The 18,858-nt window shown below is 42.5% G+C and overlaps 2 protein-coding genes and 1 long non-coding RNA gene across 4 annotated transcripts; 2 read left to right on the top strand and 1 right to left on the bottom strand.

Annotated features, from left to right (window-relative positions):
* The first annotated feature begins 291 nt into the window (after positions 1-291).
* On the top strand, positions 292-1,863 carry LOC123184235 (uncharacterized). The gene has a single exon (XM_044596388.1). The coding sequence runs from the start codon at positions 292-294 to the stop codon at positions 1,744-1,746; it is 1,455 nt and encodes a 484-aa protein (XP_044452323.1). The 3' UTR covers positions 1,747-1,863.
* Positions 1,864-5,926: 4,063 nt separating this feature from the next.
* LOC123191303 (uncharacterized) lies at positions 5,927-10,292 on the bottom strand. Its single transcript, XM_044604103.1, has 4 exons — positions 9,891-10,292; positions 8,521-8,749; positions 7,774-7,871; positions 5,927-7,604 (listed from the first exon to the last, which is right to left on the bottom strand). The coding sequence occupies exons 1-4, from the start codon at positions 10,256-10,258 to the stop codon at positions 5,927-5,929; spliced, it is 2,373 nt and encodes a 790-aa protein (XP_044460038.1). The 5' UTR covers positions 10,259-10,292.
* LOC123184234 (uncharacterized) lies at positions 7,752-9,546 on the top strand. 2 transcript variants are annotated; one of them, XR_006492940.1, is made up of 3 exons: positions 7,752-7,938; positions 8,285-8,673; positions 9,278-9,546. It is a non-coding gene; the product is annotated as an uncharacterized lncRNA (long non-coding RNA). The 2 variants fall into 2 exon arrangements; XR_006492939.1 differs by having other exon boundaries at positions 8,285-9,546.
* Positions 10,293-18,858: the final 8,566 nt, after the last annotated feature.

Here is an 18,858-nt window from a genome sequence, read left to right as displayed (position 1 = left end):
GGGGTTTAACCTCCTTTTCTAAAAAATATATTCTAGAGGTCGTTGAGTCCAGCAAAAGGTAATAATAGAAAGTTGGCCTGTCCTTATCAGCATGTTTTGACGTTTAGATATAAAAAATTGTCTGTGTGATCACACACCCTTGAACTCGTCTAGTCAATGGTTTAGCCATCTCTAAAAACTTTTCTATATTTCGACGAGCCACTGTAGGAGTTGGTAGAGGATTCAGTTAAAAAGGAAGTGTTTGCAGTAATCTTTCTAGAGAGTCAGACCAACAGATTCCCTCATCAATCCATGGAGATTGCCATATCTGCAGTTACAGGTGAACTAGTGAGCCGGTTCATCTCCTTCCTGATGAAAAAGTACCACTCCTCCCTCCATGCGAAATTAGAGGAGAAGATAGTAGTGGAGAGGTTGCAACACCTCCTGATAAGAGCTGCCACCATCGTCGAGGAGGCGGATGCACGGTACATAACCAACTCAGGGATGATGATGCAGCTCAAGAAGCTTTCTGAGGCCATGTACCGAGGATACCACGAGCTGGACACCTTGAGGTACCGAACTCTCCAAGGCGGTGCAGGCTTCAACGAGGTTAGCAACGACTCATCTACCAGCTGCTTGTATGTAGCTAAGCGTTCTCGGACAACTGACACGGCCATGCACCTCAAGTCACATACTGCCTTGGAAAGCTTAGAAATTGCTATAGCTAACATGGCAGAATTCATTGTACTTATGGGCGGATGTGAACACATGGTTCGTAGGCCCTATGATGTTTATCTTTACACCGACAACTTCATGTTCAACCGGCATGCTGAGAAGCAGAAGCTCTTGAGCTTCTTGTTGCAGCACAATGATCTTACCGGTGGTCATGCACTGGATGTTCTTCCGATCATAGGTACTTCTGCAACTGGGAAGAAAACTTTGGTTGCTCATGTGTGTGGCGACGGAAGAGTTCGCACACGCTTCCCGTCTGTTTTACACTTGAATGGAGACAACCTTTTGACGATACTTGACCATGGAAGGGCCATGGTTGGGATGATGTTAGTAGTTATTGAATTTGCTTCTGATGTAGGTGATGATGAGTGGAAAAAGTTTCACTCATTCGTCATAAGAATGGGAAGAGGAAGCAAGATCATCATCATTAGTAGGCTTCAAAGACTAGCTCGATTTGGAACGGTGAATCCGATTTTCTTAAGTGTTCTATCTTATGATGAGTTGAGCTACCTTTTCAAGACTCTGGCATTCGGAAGTGTAGACCCTGCAGAACATCCAAGGCTAGTACAGCTAGCAGATAAATTTGCCAAGGGGTTGCACGGTACACATGGTTCACTTCTCGCAGCAAATATGTTTGTAGATGTGTTGAGAAGGAAACTCGATATTCAGTTTTGGCGTTGCATATTGGACAAGGGGCTAAGATACGTTAGAAGAAATCTCTCCATGTATGGTGCGCACCCAAGCACACTTATAGAACAAGGCCATCCAGTGGACATAACAGACTTTGCTTTGCATCCACTTAGCATGACACCTTATACTGTTTATGTTTCAATGAAGAAGGAATCACCAAGTGTGACATTTGGGCAACTTCTATCAGATCCTAGTGTTAGACCAGAACAAGACTTTATGCTAATTTCATGGGAATCAAGAATGCCACCTCATAACTCATTTGCTTGTTTTGTTACAAGTCATGCTCAGGCCACATTTGAAGGTAGTGCCATACCAGGGCGGAAGCGAAGAGGAGTGCCAATCTAATTTTATTTCCAAACTCGTGTAATGTGACTATTGTTGTATCTTTTTCTATGCATGACAAACGGATGTGTTCTTTTTTTTGTGGGGAAACAAATGGATGTGTTCATGTATAACACTGAACCAAATGTATTGCAAATCTCAATTAATGTAAAGTAAACTTGAATTACCTCTGTCCGGATATACTTGTCGCTCATACTGATGTATCTAGATGTATTTCAGTTGTAGATACATCGGTTTGAGCGACAAGTATTTTCGGACAGAGGAAGTATGCTTTATCAGATCAAACAGTCCACCTACTCATCTTAGATAACGAATAACATCATGTGAAGTGGCACTACCTGATACCGCCACTCAGTAATGCAGCTTATAATGGATCAGGAAGGTAACTACTCCCTCTGTTCCGAATTATATGTTTGAATATTTCAATATGGGCTACATGTGAACTGAAATGAGTGAACAAACACACCAAAACGCGTCTATATATTCAGAAAAAGTTAGAAAATATTATAATAGTGAACAGAGAAAGTAAACAAACAAGAGGTATATGTACCATCATCGCATAATAGTCTAGCATTTTGCTATACGTGTATTATAAGCATGCAATTTGACCAAGCAACAACTCTATATATGTGCAACTCCATGGTTCCAAAAGTGGATATAGCAAGAGAAGTCCCAGAACCATCCCATAATCTATTTTCATAACTGCGGAGCAATTGAGCTAGTACAGGTTTTGTGCATTATAGTATAGTGCCAACACACAGGATAAATTAAGCTCAACGATAGCGAGGAATCAGCCAAGTACCAACTCATCATTTCATATCACAACGTCACGTCGATACTAAATTTTAAATAGAGGGTTAGGTAGACAAATACAGCCTCAAACATGTGTTTTGAGAATTCCATGATGGTGATGTCCACCCTTAGTCGTTATGGTGATGCTACTTAATCTGCTATGACCCAAGAACAGAGTTACTAGTCAATTAAATCCATCAAGCTCTTTATACAAGAAAGGGAGCAACAGATGGCTCCAAGTATAATCAAATGTGGCATATGTACTGCAATCATCATTAACCCTTCATGGACCCTCAAAAGATTCAGAATGAGCTCATAATAACACACACAGTGTGGAAACAAACAGGTTACATATGCCCTGGAAGATTACTGAAGCATAGAGTGTGATTCCCATCATCGTTGCAACCAAGATAAAAATGCATTATGTAACATAATAATGGCCTTGAATTGTTTGTATGTATATCTGATAAGCAAAAGCGATTGAAAAAAAAGTATTCATGGTCCTAGAATAGGTGCTGAGACAGAGCAAGCAGTTAGAAAGAGATGATATTCATATTAGGCAAAATAAATATTGGCTAACCTGTCTGCTAGATCTAGAATATGAGGAAGCACCGAAGCACTAGTCTTCACAAGTGATCCTCTGGATGTCCCAGTTTTGCCATTCCCTCTGGTAAAAGGTAGGAGGCCAACAAAAGACAAATGCAGAGATGATTAAATATACAAGAACAACAATTAATTTGGGCATAACTAAATATTTAAAATACTAGTCAATTTGTTCATGTTGCATGGAACAAGCAGCTCCCATGTTAATAAACGCATGATCAAACAACCACACGGAGCCATGTGTCAGTGGTGTGCCCTGTTTGCACGCTTGGGCTTCAGTGAGACAACGGGCAAGTACCACCGATAACTTGGAACCATGGCTCAAGTGTTTGTTTTTTCTGGATTTTTATATGTCCACTCGAGCTGAAAACAAGCACAAAACCCACCTTGTTTGGGCATCATTGGAAAAGAGCTTACCTCGGCCGTGCGGCCGTCTCTGAGGTCATCCTGTTCAGTTTTGGGCCAAGATGTTGAAGTGCTTCCGGTCCATTTCAGAGCTCCTCATGCTTCATTGATTGCTCTGGTCACAATTTAATCTTTAGCATTGTGGAGATCAACATCAGCTCTGAAGAATGCACAATATAAGTCACAGAGAATGATGTCGTTCTGAAGAAACCGAAGGAGAAAATTGTACAAACAAACTGCTATTTGTGCCCTGGAAGATACTAAAGCATGGAGTTGTGATTCTCATCATCACTGAACAAGATAAAAGGGAATATATCATTCCTTTGCCGATGATCGAATTGTGCGCTACCCAGTCTCCAATGAAGTTCATGAGGAAAGAAACAAAACAATTTACATGTTCAAGTGTTCCACACGTGTAGGGTTCGTGAAATTGGGGGGAGAGGCTCTTGCCTGGGCGGCTGGGCCGTTGGTCTGGGCTTTGAAGTGGCTACGCCCCAGGACAATTGTTTTTTGTATATATGGCCCAAGAAAATTCCCCACGCCCCAGGCAATGGCCTGGGCTGCCTGGGGCCCAGCTCCGCCCATGTGTGAAATGTCATTCCCCCATATGTAAAATGTAAGGAATCTAAGGAAATACAAATGAAAAGATGCTTAAATATTACAAATACTGGCCAGTCAATTCTTTTTCGTGCTGCTTGAAAAGTTGACTGATCCTGTTCGCGCCTATGGGCATATAAACAAAGTATACATGTCTCATCAAACCTACCCACCAAACCCACTGACATACCCACACCCACTCGCCCAGGGAAATACCTTGGATACTTCAAGACTTGGCAGAGGCCAGCCAAATTAAATTTGTCCGGAGACGGACCAGCAGTTTACCTGATCAATCCGAGCCATGGAGATTGCCATATCAGAAGTTGCAACTGAACTTGTGAGCCAGTTCATTTCCTTCCTGACGAACAAGTACCACTCCTCCAGCCTGTCGCTGTTAGAGGAGAAGGTGCTTGAGAGGTTGCAGCATCTTCTGATGAGAGCTTACACCATCATCTAGGATGTAGACGCTCGATACAGCACAAACTCCAGGATGATGATGCAGCTTAAGATGCTCTCGGAGGCCATGTACCGAAGTCACAGCCTGCTCCGTACCTCAAGGTACCAAGCTCTCCAAGACATTGCATGCTTCGATGAGGTTAGCGATGACGACTCATGTAGCAGCAGTTTGTATTTAGCAATTCCACTCAGGCGTTCCCGAACAACAAGGAAGAAAGACAACAAGGCCATGTGCCTTGAGTCACATGGTGTTTTGGAAACCTTGCCAGGGAGGAAGTGGCAAGGTGCGCTGATCTAATTTTGATTCAGACATCAGAGCTATAGATCCCCTGCACTTATTAGATAACCAACATCATCTTAAGTGACAACCAAACTATAGACTACTAACATCTCAATTTTGCTAACAAAATTGACAGGCCATCAACTTCACAGTGTTTCTCTTGATGGACAACAGTTTTGAGATAGAAGGACTAAAAGGTAGGGCGCCGCCAACTTCCTTGAACCCAAATCATGTACTCATAAGGCCATCAGAAAAAGGTTCTTCAGAAAGGATTATCCCCTTCTCATTACAAAGCACACAGAGGTTCCAAAAGTGGATAGCCCCAGACCGCACAGCCTTACTTTAAAGTTTAAACCCATGCCATAATCGATTTTCATAACCTAGTTAACAGCCTAAGAAGTCATTGGCAGTGCACACCTCTGCTAGCTAGGTAGTAACTGCATAGCAATTAAGCTACCACTGCTTGTGCACACTATAATATGCGGCTTCATCTCTTCGTGGTAGCAGTGCTAGGGGTGGTGTTGCTGCGCTCAACGCCTTTGTTGCTTGCCTTGGGTGTTTGTGTGGTTGTGGCGTGCGTTTGTACCGGGTGATGTGGATCTTTGCTTTATATATAAAGCGGGGCGAAAGCCTTTTTCGGTAATATAGTTGTACCATGAAGCATTTCTTCGTAGATGTGCAATCAAGTAGTAAGCTATGCAACACAGGAGTAATTAAGTGCAAAGATGGTGAGGAATCCGGCATGTGCTCATTGCATTAAAATGGCAACAAGAGCATGTTACTGTACGTGGCTGCATCTTGCAGACAAGGTACCGACTCATCGTTTGGTAGCACATCAATACTAAATTTGGAATTCCATGTGGTGGTCATGATGATGCTACAAAGGAATTGGGGACTAAAACAAACCTAGCCAACTACTCTGCAATGACCCAAGAACAGAGTTGCTAGTCAATGAAATCCATCGAGCTCTTTATTCAAGAATGGGAACAAGATATGGCTCCAAAAGTATAACCAAATGTGGTCATATGTACTGTAATCATCATTAACTCTTCATGGGCCCTCGAGAGAAGCTTGGAACAGGTGTTCTGCCATAAGCCACAGGATGGTTGTGAACTCACCGCCACTGTTGAGCTTCTTGGCATGGGACTCCCTGCTGCATTTGTTGCCTGCGTAGACCAGGATATCTGTCCACACCTCAAGGACAAGCTGCAACGAGTCAGTCGTGCCATCTGCCTCCTTTTCTACCAGTCTTCTGGCAAGCCGGGTGACATAAGAGAGACGGGGAGCATCAATGCTGAAGGATGGATTCTTATCGTATAGGATCTTTGCAAGCTTCTCTATATCGACGGCCTTGGAATTGGAATCAGGGTCGTCACGCAGGCTGAACAGAGAGCGGAGAACTTCCCAAATATCCCACTTTCGATGGTTGGGAGCTGCTCGCATCTCGACCAGATTTTCACATGTTCGTTGGTACAACCTGTTCTGGGCGAGGCCTGGTAGCATGTAGGGCCTTTCGACGAGGAGGAACACCATGTAGTTGGACATCAGCTTGATGGCCTCCACACGACCCGATGCACCCTCCACCCTTGCTCGCTCGCTCTTGATGAGGAAAACATCGGTGGCGATGTGCCAGATGATGACGCCTTCCTGAAACTCGACACCGAGGAATTCCTCGAGTTCTGGGAACGATTTATTTTGCTCCAGTGCCTCCTGGCCCCACTTCTTCCTGAGAACTCCTAATGCGTTCCACCTCCCCTTCTTGTACAACCGTGCCATGTGTTTGATGGTATGCTCCTTCACAAGCTCTGAGATCTCGATAGATCCCGAGTAATGCTTCCTGTTCCACCACTCCCCGAGCCCCACCATCTTGGCCAACCTACCAAGCAAAGGGCTAGCCAGGTTGTTGTCACGGCGAGTGCAAAAGTGCAACATGTTGTACTGCCCCAAGGTGCGGGTGCCTGTCCACCTCTCCGATCTGTAGCTGCTACCTCCTCCAGTGGTTGCCTTGATGAGCCGGTGAAGAGATGCAACCGCACGCCGTAGCCGGTCCCATCTCGCGGTGCATAGGGCTTCGTAACGGAGCCAGCTCCAGCTCGTGGTACATAGGAATGCAAATGCCCAGGTGGACCCTACAGCATTCAACAGGGAAGTTGTCTCCATGAACAAAGCACTGCACAACAACACATAGGTGATGGCAATGTCAACTCTGCTGTGCCCAACTTTGCTGCTGAACTGAAAAAGCAGAAGGGGGGCGACGATGGCAAGGGGCGAGATGACCCGAAGGCAGTAGCCGAACCAGGTGTGGATCACAGCCGCCTTGGTGTACAAGATGTCATACATGAGCGAGAGCTCCATCTCCATCAAACCCCAGATCATATCAATTTTCCCAAGCATTTCTGTGGTGTCTCGATATTCTGAATCCCCGTCGACTGAAGAATCAACTATGGCACGCTTGCAGATGTGGAAGAGCGAATGAGCTCGACGGAGAACGAATTCCTCGTCTTTGTGATCTCCCGCCTGATCCTGGGGGTGGAAATGGTTATGCCTGGTGGGTCGTTCCTTCTTGAGGGAGCTCCGGATGCTGTCCAGATTGCTGCATTTGAGTGCCCACGTCCTCTCCCCGTACTTGACAGCACCGACAGTGAACATCAAGGTGGCAGCTAGGGCTGGACGTCCGAGCGAGCTTTTAGGCTCGGCTCGAAGCTCGCTCCAGCTCGGCCCGTTACAGCTTGGCCCGGTATGATGATTAGGCGAGCCGAGCTATGAAAATAGGCCCGATTCTCGACCGAGCCGAGCCGAGTTTCGCCCGGTCCAGCTCGGGGACTCGTTGAGGCCCAGCCCAAATTCGCGTTAGGTCACAGCAGAGAGAGAGCACACACGCGACGCGGTTTCCTCACTCTTCTCCCTTTCTCTGCCCGGCGCCGCCACCCCTCACCTCGCCGCGCCGCAGGCTGGACTCATCGGGCTTGGCACCGATGGCGACGGCCGACGCCGCCTTCCCTCACCACAGCGGACACAGACGGATGTCTCTCCCCTGGTTTCTCACTGAACGACAGGAGCAGGTAAGCGGTCTCTTCTCTCCTTCCCATCCTTGCCCCTAGCTCCCTGCACTGGCGCACACACACGCACCAATTTGATGGATGGATCATGGATGGATGCTTGTAGTTTCGGTTGGAGGCCGCGGCTAGCTAGGAAAGAAGATGGATGGATGCTAGACGAGTTTGATGGATGGATGCTTGTGTTTGTTGGCTGGAGAGTGCAGCTAACTAGGATGTATGCTATGCTGCACGAATTTGATTGATGGATGGATGAATTTGTTTGTGCTTGATTGTGTAGACTGATTAGTGATTATTATCTATGTAAATTTTTGTTGATGATTGACCATTTGTTCTTCGCTGATGTATGCAGAGCCCCACTGTGGCAACAATGGACAAGGAAAAGGGGAAGGACAGTAGGAGGAGAAGGAGAGGAGCTTGGTGTCCATTATGAAGACTAAGCCGCTTGTCCCAGGAAGCAGAAGGGGAAGGGCATGGGCAAGGGTTGTGTCGCTGCAGAGGAAGCGGGCCAAGGATTACGGCAATGTCCCGCTTGCCGAATTGTTATTAAGGGTAAAAAAAGCTCTGCCGCCTTGACGTCTCGCTGACCCTGCCGACGCCAAGATCCGCACCAACCCCACTGTCCGCCGCTGGATGGCGGATCTCAAGACTGCCGCCTACCAAGCCGACCACGTCCTCGAAAACTTCCGCTACGAGGCGCTGCGGTGCTGTGCCGACGACCACATCCGCGGCCCCTTCTCCGTGAGTCCTTGTCTCTATTTTCAGTTTAATTTGGAAATGGATTTTCTGTTTAATTTGGAAGTGGAAGCCCCGTAATCTATGGAAATTGAGGGCTTTTAATTTTACTAAAATTAAAGATGGTCCTGTGTGGCTCTGTTGTTTTCATTCAATTTATAAGTGACTACAATTCCTGGCTACATAAGCGTCACTCTGTCAAGTGTCAAGTGTCAAATTTCAGAGGACACTTGAAATCTAAGCATCAAAGAGGTTCAGTCAGTCTGTCCAGTGTCAATAACACTTGAGATATTTGTCGAACACGTTCTGTAGTAGAAACGGAATCCTACATCTTCACCGGTATGGTTGTGCCAAATATGTGTGTCCAAGCTCCCGTGTTTGCTGTTTTTGCTATCCAAAGGTCAAATATATGTGTGTGCAAGCTCATGTATGTGTTGTTTTTGGTATCCAAAAGTCAAATATAAGTTTGTACAAGCTCATGTATATGCTGTTTTTGGTATCCAAAAGTCAAATATATGTTTGTACAAGCTCATGTATGTGCTGTTTTTGCTATCAAAAAGTCAAATATATGCGTGTCCAAGTTCATGTGTGTGCTGTTTTTGTGTGCTAGACAATGAAGCATGATAAGCAAGCGGAGAAGGATTATGAAGAGGAGGAAGACAATGAGGAGGACGAGGATGAGCAAGGTACTGTGTTTGAGGAGGAGGAAGATTCTCATTTTGATGTCAAAGCGTCAAGTGTTATGCTATGCAAAATTGCATTGTTTGGCTATCAACGTTCAATATTTTTGCTGTATAAAGTTCAAAGGAGGAGCTGTCCAAAATTCAAAAGCAATGATGCCCAATTCTTTTCATCACTATGACCATTTTTTAAACCATAGACTGCTAAATGTTGCGTTTTTTGCAATATAAAGTGCTTTTTTTTCAAATTATGGCTTTAATTGCTGTAGAAGGTCAAAACTGGTCTTTAAAACAGGTTCTGTTACATCCCAGCTGTTATGGCGCCAGCTGGCTCATGAGCCGGCTCGGTCTGAGCCGAGCCGTAGCAAAAATGAGCCGAGCCGCCTAAATCAGGCTCGTTGGCTGAGCGAGCCGAGCCGAGCCGAGCCGCTTGAGAGCGAGCCAAAGCCAGGCTCGGATCAAACTCGGTTTGGCTCGGCTCGTGTCCAGCCCTAGTGGCAGCAAGAACAAGGAAGTTGCCGTTCCCAGCGATATGCTTAGTACAAGACATAGGCCGCTCCGAGTACCTGCACAACAAGGGTTTGGAGGTGCCGGAGCCAGAGCTGATTGTCCTGAAGAGCATAGGCAGTGATGTTGTCTGGTCCGCCAAGGTGCAGCAGGAGGAAAGGCGACCAGAATGCGACAAGGTGGTGGTTGGATGGTGCGCTGCTGAGGGATAGGTGGCCAATGGCATATATGGCAGTGGAGTCGGCAAGGAGGTACGCCAGCCGAAGGAGTATCCTCGGCATGGAGGAGCTTTGACGCCGACGGATCCCGGCAAAGACGGAGAGGACGATCTGGAGCGCGAGGCTCAGGAGAAGCAGGATCTGGGTCGCCCAGTGGTTCCAAAGGTTCAGCGGCCCTCTCGCCATTACTGCAGCTCCTGTGCGCAGTGCCTGAAATGAATTTTCACCGGAGGATCGATGGTGGGATATACATAGGCACCTAATTAAGAGGCCAAATTACATCAGATCGAGCAGAAAATTCAAAAGTGAGGTTGTATGCATACCGGGTAGAAGTAGGGTAGGTCCAACGGATCAAGTGTGCAAGACGAAGAGGAGAGTAAAGTGACAGTCGCACTATCACTAGCAACTCCCGAGTAGCTCTAGCTAGTCTCAGTATGGAGGTGGCTAACTAGTGGAACATGAAACTGGCTTACTGGCAAGAAGGAGGTGAGCAATCATATACTCCACGGGGATAAGCTTTACGGGACGGAGGGAGTACATCGTCATCTCCCATTGTTCTGGTTAGCATTTTGTTATTGTTGGTACCATGTTGGTGTACAAGCTTGCAATCGACCAACCAACAATACTATATGTGTGTGATTCCATCTTCATGGTTCCATTCCATCCAATCAAGCAAGACAATACCACATATATATATAGAGTATAAAAGAAGATGAGCCTCTGTCTTGCGTTGTGTTGTATACATAGATGCCAAGATCCAACATAGTATTATTGTTGGGCAACATGTTAGGCCATCCTGTAGATCACAGTTGCATTGCATTTGGATGATAGGATTAGACTAGGAAATTAAACTGCTGCAGGCAATTATTAGCCGTGGAGGAGTGAGGGAGGGAGGGATCCCAGGCCAGCGGAGCGCCTGCTGCTCGCGGCTGGCTAGGCGAGAAAGATTTGGCGTAGATTTGGAGAAATTTTGAGAAATCAAAACCAGTTTAGATTCAAAATTTACCTAGGATTCCAAAGAATTCAGAGTTTAATTAATTTACCCGGGGTCCGAAGAATACGCGGCGGCGTATCGCATCTGCGATGGGAAAGCGAGCGGCGGAGAGTGGGAAGTTTCCGTCGGCGAGGCTCCGGCGCCAGCCATTGAAGTCGGCGACCACCGTGGCTCCGCAGAAGCTGCGCGGCGCGGCCAGGAGCCCCTCGTGGTTGCCGCCATGGACCCGTGGTGGTCCGGGGAAGAAGGGAGAGACTGGGGATCGATAGACTCGTTGCTGACAGAATGGTCCCACGGCAAACAGAAAAACGATTTTATTGCTACGAACGTTCTTGCTGGTAGGCCCCACACGTCAACGGCACAAGAAGGTGGGAATATCTGGTGGAAACCAGGTTATAGTGAAAACCACATTATATATATATATATATATATATATATATATATATATATATATATATATATGATTAATTCAGTATATTGAGAAGGGGGTGCTCTATTAGCATGTGAAATTCCAAGTTCAAACACAAATTTGTAAAAAAGCAAGTGGAGGGAGTAGTAATTAACAGTGACGTCTGCTATTCGGCACTATGGTTGCTGAATTTTCCAAATCTTCAAAACAAAGCTTCCACAAGGCTTTCATTGTTTGGAATGTTTTTGTTCTTGTATTGAAAACTTGATCATAAATTAAAAAAATGTTCTTGTTTTTGAATTGTTGGTCATGTATTCAAAATTTGTTCGTCTTTAAATTTTGTTGGGATTTTTTTTAAAATCTCCATTTCGAATTTTTTTCTAAAATTTCAAAATATGTTTGTGATTGAAAAAATTGTTCTGGTTTTACAATTTTTGCTCATAATGCGAAAAATGTTCATATTTACAAAAATGTTCAGAATATTAAAAATTGTCTCTGTTTTCATATGATGTTCACATTTTCAAAAAAGTTTTTAGGAATTTTAAAAAATGTTCCTCCTTCTCATTTTTTTTTCAATAGTTCAAAAAATGTTTCCATTATCAAAAACTGTTCAGAATATTAAAAACTGTCTCACAAATTCAAATACTATTTGTGTTTTCACAAAATGTTCGCGACTTTTGAAAAAAGTTCAACAATTGAAAAAGAGTTCCAATTATCCAATTTTGGTCTCAAAATTCAATAAGTGTTTGAGTTTTTTAAAAAATTCAGGAATTTCAAAAAATGTTTGTACTTTTCAAAAAAAAATGTCGTAAAATGTTTTATTTTATTTTTTGAAAATTTGAAAAATTGTCCGAGTTCTTCAATAAGTTATTGGATTTCAAAGATGGTTCATTGTAAAAAGGAAATCACTATTTCTGAATAAAGTTAAAAAAACCAAAAACCTCTCCAAATTCTGCGTTGGAATTAGTTCATAGATAATCACGACCCCCCTCTCCGGATTATGCTCCACTGGTTAGCTGCTTTCATACGCAAGATGGAGGTCAAGAGTTCGAGTCATAGCAAGGATATTTAGCGCGCTTCCTTTTTTCTTTTTCACATCACTGCACTACTGTAGGCGCGCTCGCTACAGCGCCGACTATTGGGACGGCCCAGTTGTGGGGTCCCTGCATGCGTCGTGTGGCTGTTCGATGCAAAACGCGTCGAATAGGAGCTCCCGATATCTTCGGCCTCCGCATGTTCCTGCTCCGTGATATCATTAAATGCACATAGCTCGCGTTCACTCTCGGCCATGTTGTTGATGGGCGGGGAGAGGTACGTGCAAGGCCCTATTGGTTGCATGGCAAGGGGTGTAGGTTGGGGGAGACGTTCTGGTTCCAGGAGCATTTGTTCCTGGATGAACAGTAATACAAAAAAAAGTAAAAATTGTTTTCAAGAAATTCTGAAGTTTTTTGTGGATGTTCATGTTAGTGTCGCAAGCATGCTTGACAATTCTCATGCAAAACGAAGCAGTAATTTTTCAATGGTGAAAAAACAAATTTGGGTTAACATTTGGTGTTCAATTTTTTTTCACATGCCAAAATGTTTAACCATTTTGCCTAAAAGTTTGCCGGTAGCATTTGGATGTGACTATGAATACATAAAAAAATGTTGGGATTTTTTTGGACATTTCCAAAATCATTTTCGTGCTTGGGAACACGTGCTCCCAGGAGCCAAATTGGATTTTTGTGTAGGTTGCAGCAATTTGTGTGGTGCAGTGTGCTGTGGCCCGTTGGGAGGCGCCTAGGCGATGCCACACCGTGGACGCGAGGGACGGCGACACATGGCTACGGGGAAGCGCACATGGATGCATGTCGGCCCAGGACGGCGACACACACTAGATAGGGGCTGGGTATTGTCCTGGCACACGAGGCTATAATATTTATAGCCCTTCGGCGGTGCGGTGTTGATTGGCCGCTGGAACTTGGTACGGCGCGCATGACGGTTGCACATGATATGTTTGATGAAATTCCTCCTAAGAGAGAGGCAGAACATGATGAGGTAGACTGCCGCATGTGTTTTTTTTTTCCATTAAGACCACACCATGTCATCAGTTGTTTTTTGTCAAATCTGGTTTTGGAAGACAAGGGACCAAAAGTGTGTGATTATTTTTTGGGGACGAAATGTAAACTATGCGATAATTTGAGAGAACAAAAGTACATTTTTCTCCTTTTTTTATTGCTCATGTTTGATCCAACTAAGTACTGCTTTTGACATGTTTATACTATCGTGGAGAGCAACGTCAGGTTAGCTCGCCAATATAATTAACCCTGATTGAACTAGGCAGCACAAAATAGGCCCGGTGCTGGTAGCAGATTGGGGTTCACGTAGCGGAATGCGGATAACGGACGATATTCTGGGTGCTATGTCCATGTAGTGGAATTAAAAAGACACTAGATTATTGTTTATATTTCTAGTTCATTAACAAAAAATAATGATATTTAATTTGAGCAATAGTGGATGCTATTGCGGACGCTATTTTCGCTATTTGAAACTTTGTCCAGTGAAGACCATACTTCAGTATTAGGTCATGAAGAACAAAAAAGGAGTGAATATTGTGTAATTTCCTATTTGTAAAATCAAGGATATCAGTATTATTTTCATCACAAAAAGGATATCAATATTCACTAGTGTAGAACCGGGCAATAGCACTGGTTCGTAAGGCCCTTTAGTGCCGGTTCGGTAACCGACACTAAAGTGTGGGCACTAAAGCCCTCCCCCTTTAGTACCGGTTCAGCACGAACCGGTGCTAAAGGGCAACCACGTGGCACGAGCCAGCTCCGGGGGTGTGTAGGACATTAGTACCGGTTGGTAACACCAACCGGTACTAAATGTTTGGGTGTGTTTTGGTTTTATTTTTTATTTTTACTTTATTTTTGTGTTTTCAATTTAATTTAATAATTGTTTTACATTATAATGAGTTGTTAAATCATTAGGTGAAAGTACCGCAGATTAGTTTGACTGGATGCATGTGGATCCTAGCTAAGTCATCAAGTATATGCCATATCCGTATTATATATACTTGATCACCTAATTAAGTGATCGAGGTAATATGGATATGGCATATACTTGATCACTTAGCTAGAATCCATCCAGTTGAAACTAATTTGCGGTTTCTTTCATAAATGATATAATAACTCATCATCATCATCATCATCATCATCATCATCATATTAATATAAAAACTCTTGCATCATATATATCATCACCAACAACAGTTTTCATAGCTAGCTAAAAATCATCATATAATAGTCGTCTCATTACCACTACTTAATCATCATATAGTCATTACCGCTATCTAATCACCACCAACACTAGCTTAAAGAAGAAACATTCATTTGTACCAGAAGCAAAGATATCATCGAGTTCAACATGGTAATGATATTATAAGCGTTCATAACACCATAAAAGCAAATCACTCTTTGAGATTAAGTTCAGCACGAAGAACACGGATATGAGAGGACAAGTACTAAGAGCATGAACTAGCTAATCACTCCTGCTGCTCTTTCTCAGGTAAAATAGCATAGAACATGTATAGCTTTCCCGATTCATCATATTGGAGCATGCAGATGAACATGTCTCCTAATCGTGGGTTGCGCTTCTGATTGCTGCCCCTTAGTACTTCTCTGCGATCGTTCACAATTTTGCTCCAGTCTTTTACTATTAAGCATTCCTCGCTATTAGAAATCCTGAATGCGCTAAAGTGCATTGTAGGATATCTTGACCGTAAGCTAACAATATTCATGGTACCTTTAGTCTCGATCCAATCAGGCACAACATTCATCGGAAGTCCCTGTTCAACAACATCATATAGTAACATACTTAGTAATGAAGTTTAGCTTAAAAAATAATGTATGCAAAAGATGCACTGAGGAGAAAAAGTAGAAATCTTACCATCTTTCCTAAATATATGTGACCGTAGTTCAGTACGAACACTATTGGTCGCACATTTTGAGTACTAACATTTCTAAATGCAGTAAAAAAAATTGTCTTGACAGCATCAAGATCCTCAAGTCATGAAACATAATGACTTGTCTCCTCGCAGTTTAGTTCAGCCCCGGGACAGTGGACGGTCCTGTCTACCAAGCGTCGAACATGTTTGCTTGATTAGAAATAAGCTGTCAATATAAATTACTTATCAACTCTTTTTGAATAAACAATATCGAAGACATAAATATGGTTGAGAAACTCACATAATGATAGAACTGGAGGCGTCTGCACATCGACTCATATGTCTCTATTACCTTCAATATCATCTTCCGGACGAATATCAAAGGTGATAACCATATCAGGCTCAAATGCATAAGCCTTGCATAGTGCTTGCCAAGTTTTGCATTCAAAATAGGTGTATGTGTCTGCATTGTATAATTTGATGTTGAAGGTATAACCATGCTCGGTCTTCAAGTAAACTTTTTTGATCTCCATAATTTTGTTAGGATTGAAATCTATCTTATCCAAGACAAAATTCTTGCATGGCAGGGGATACGCTAGTAGAACAGTGAAAAAAATTAAAATTAAAAGTTGAAGCAAATGAAGCATAAGTGATGCTTAATTATGAAAAAAGACTTGTCGTTCTGACTTACTGTATCCACTTCGAAGTTCTCATCCAGCTTGATGTTGAAGCGCCTATCATCAACTAGAAAATTTCTGCCGCACAGGCCGCGCTGGTCTTCGCAGTATTCGCACATAATGAAATCGTGTTCATCATCAGACGACATTCCTATGTTCATAGGTGAAACATTAAACACTTATTAGTTCTATTAATTCAACTAATTCAACTACTTCTGTTAATTCAACTAGTTCAACTAATTAATTCAACTAATTCTACTAAGCACTTACAAAAAATATACCTAAATAAAGTAGCTCAACTAATTCAACTAACTAGTTCAACTAATTAATTCAACTAAACTAGTTCTATTAATTTTCTTACTAAAAATAAGGTAGGTAGTTCTATATATTAAAATGTTAATTAGATAATCAAATCTCATATAACTAAATTAAATATTAAACACTTACTAGTTCTATTAATTCAACTAAATAAACTAGTTCTATTAATTCAACTAAATAAACTAGTTCTATTAATTCAACTAAATAAACTAGTTCTATTAATTCAACTAAGCATTTACTAAAAATAAACTAGTTCTATTAATTTCTTACTAAAATAAAGTAGGTCGTTCTATATAGTAATATTTTGATTATATCATCAAATCTCATATACCTAAATTTTCTTACTAAAAATAACTAGTTCTATTAATTCAACTAAGAATTTACTAAAAATAAACTAGTTCTATTAATTTTATTACTATAGTTTTTCTGCTATAGTTTTTTTCTTTTCTGCTTTTTTTCTTTTCTGCTTTATTTATTTTCTTCTATTCATTTATTTTTATATACCATGCCAAGTTGATGGTTGAAAGTTGATGGCGTGGCTTTGAATGGTGCATACTGAATGCACAAAAAGTCTGGAGTTATAATAAGTTTAAAAAAATGAAGTGCTGGTGTAACAGATGAGTTCTCGTCCGAAACCCTGATACTCCGAAAGAGATTGTCCAGTTTGTACACGAAGTGCGTCCAATTTTTGCCGTGACCCTCTCTACTCTTTCGCACATGCTATGCGGGTGAAATGATGATACCATGCCAAGTTTCAACATTTTCACAGTTCATTTTGTAGTGATTTTCAATTTCACGGTCATTTAGCTCTCTAAACAATTAGGTAAATGACTCAAAAACAGCAAATGATGTCAGAACATGTTGGAAATTGATGATGTCGCTTTGAATGCTGCATACTAAACACAAAAGAAGTCCGGAGTTCAAATAAATTTAAAAAACATTGAAGTGCCCGTGTAACAGATGAGTTCTCATCCGAAACCCTGATACTCCGAAAGAGATTGTCCAGTTTGTACACGAAGTGCGTCCAGTTTTTGCCGTGACCCTCTCTACTCTTTCGCACATGCTATGCGGGTGAAATGATGATATATACCATGCCAAATTTCAACAGTTTCAAAGTTCATTTTGTAGTGATTTTCAATTTCACGGTCATTTAGCTCTCTAAACAATTTGGTAAATGACTGAAAAACAGCAAATGATGTCAGAACATGTTAGAAATTCATGACGTCGCTTTGAATGCTGCATATTGAACACAAAATAAGTCCGGAGTTCAAATAAGTTTAAAAAACATTGAAGGGCCCGTGTAACAGATGAGTTCTCGTCCGAAACCCTGATACTCCGAAAGAGATTGTCCAGTTTGTACATGAAGTGCGTCCAGTTTTTGCCGTGACCCTCTCTACTCTTTCGCACATGCTATGCGGGTGAAATGATGATACCATGCCAAGTTTCAACATTTTCACAGTTAGTTTTGTAGTGATTTTCAATTTCACGGTCATTTAGCTCTCTAAGCAATTTCGTAAATGACTAAAAAACAGCAAGTGATGTCAGAACATGTTGGAAATTGATGATGTCGCTTTGAATGCTGCATACTGAACACAAACGAAGTCCGGAGTTCAAATAAGTTTAAAAAACATTGAAGTGCCCGTGTAACAGATGAGTTCTCGTCCGAAACCCTGATACTCCGAAAGAGATTATCCAGTTCTTACACGAAGTGCGTCCAGTTTTTGCCGTGACCCTCTCTACTCTTTCGCACATGCTATGCGGGTGAAATAATGGTACCATGCTAAATTTCAACATTTTTACAGTTCATTTTGTAGTGATTTTTAATTTCACGGTCATTTAGCTCTTTAAACAATTCGGTAAATGACTGAAAAACAGCAAATGATGTCAGAACATGTTGGAAATTGATGACATTGCTTTGAATGCTGCATACTGGACACAAGAAGTTCGGAGTTCAAATAAGTTATTAAAAATAAAAAAGAGGTGCAATGCTGGTTAATTTGCTTCAAGCCTTTCGGAATAGCGTAGACTGCACTGCACATAGCTTAGTGCAATCTATGCTATTCCGAAAGGCTTGAAGCTAAGCAACGTGCATGTGAGCATTGCGCCTCTTCGTCATTTTTTCTGCACTCACAGCTTATAAACCGCTCATGCTGCCTCTCTCTTGGCGAGGTGGGACTAAAAATCAGCTTACTAAGAAACTCTAGTACCGGTTCATGCCATGAACCGGTACTAAAGGTCTTCGTGGGGGCCCCAGCCTGACCATAGCCGCACTGGCCTCATTAGTACCGGTTCATGGCATGAACCGGTATTAAAGGTGTAACATCCCAAATTTTCAATTTGGTATGTTATACATAGGTCATCCATGCATACACTAGTAGAAAAAGGGTCAAACGTGAAGCACATTAGTGCCGGTTTGTAAAAAACCCGGCACTAATGTGATCAATAGTGCCGGTTCGAATG

Source organism: Triticum aestivum, chromosome 2A (assembly GCF_018294505.1).
Source record: "Triticum aestivum cultivar Chinese Spring chromosome 2A, IWGSC CS RefSeq v2.1, whole genome shotgun sequence".
Taxonomy (NCBI): domain Eukaryota; kingdom Viridiplantae; phylum Streptophyta; class Magnoliopsida; order Poales; family Poaceae; genus Triticum; species Triticum aestivum.
Note: the sequence above shows the minus strand (reverse complement) of the source record. Positions and strands in the feature narration are given on the sequence as shown.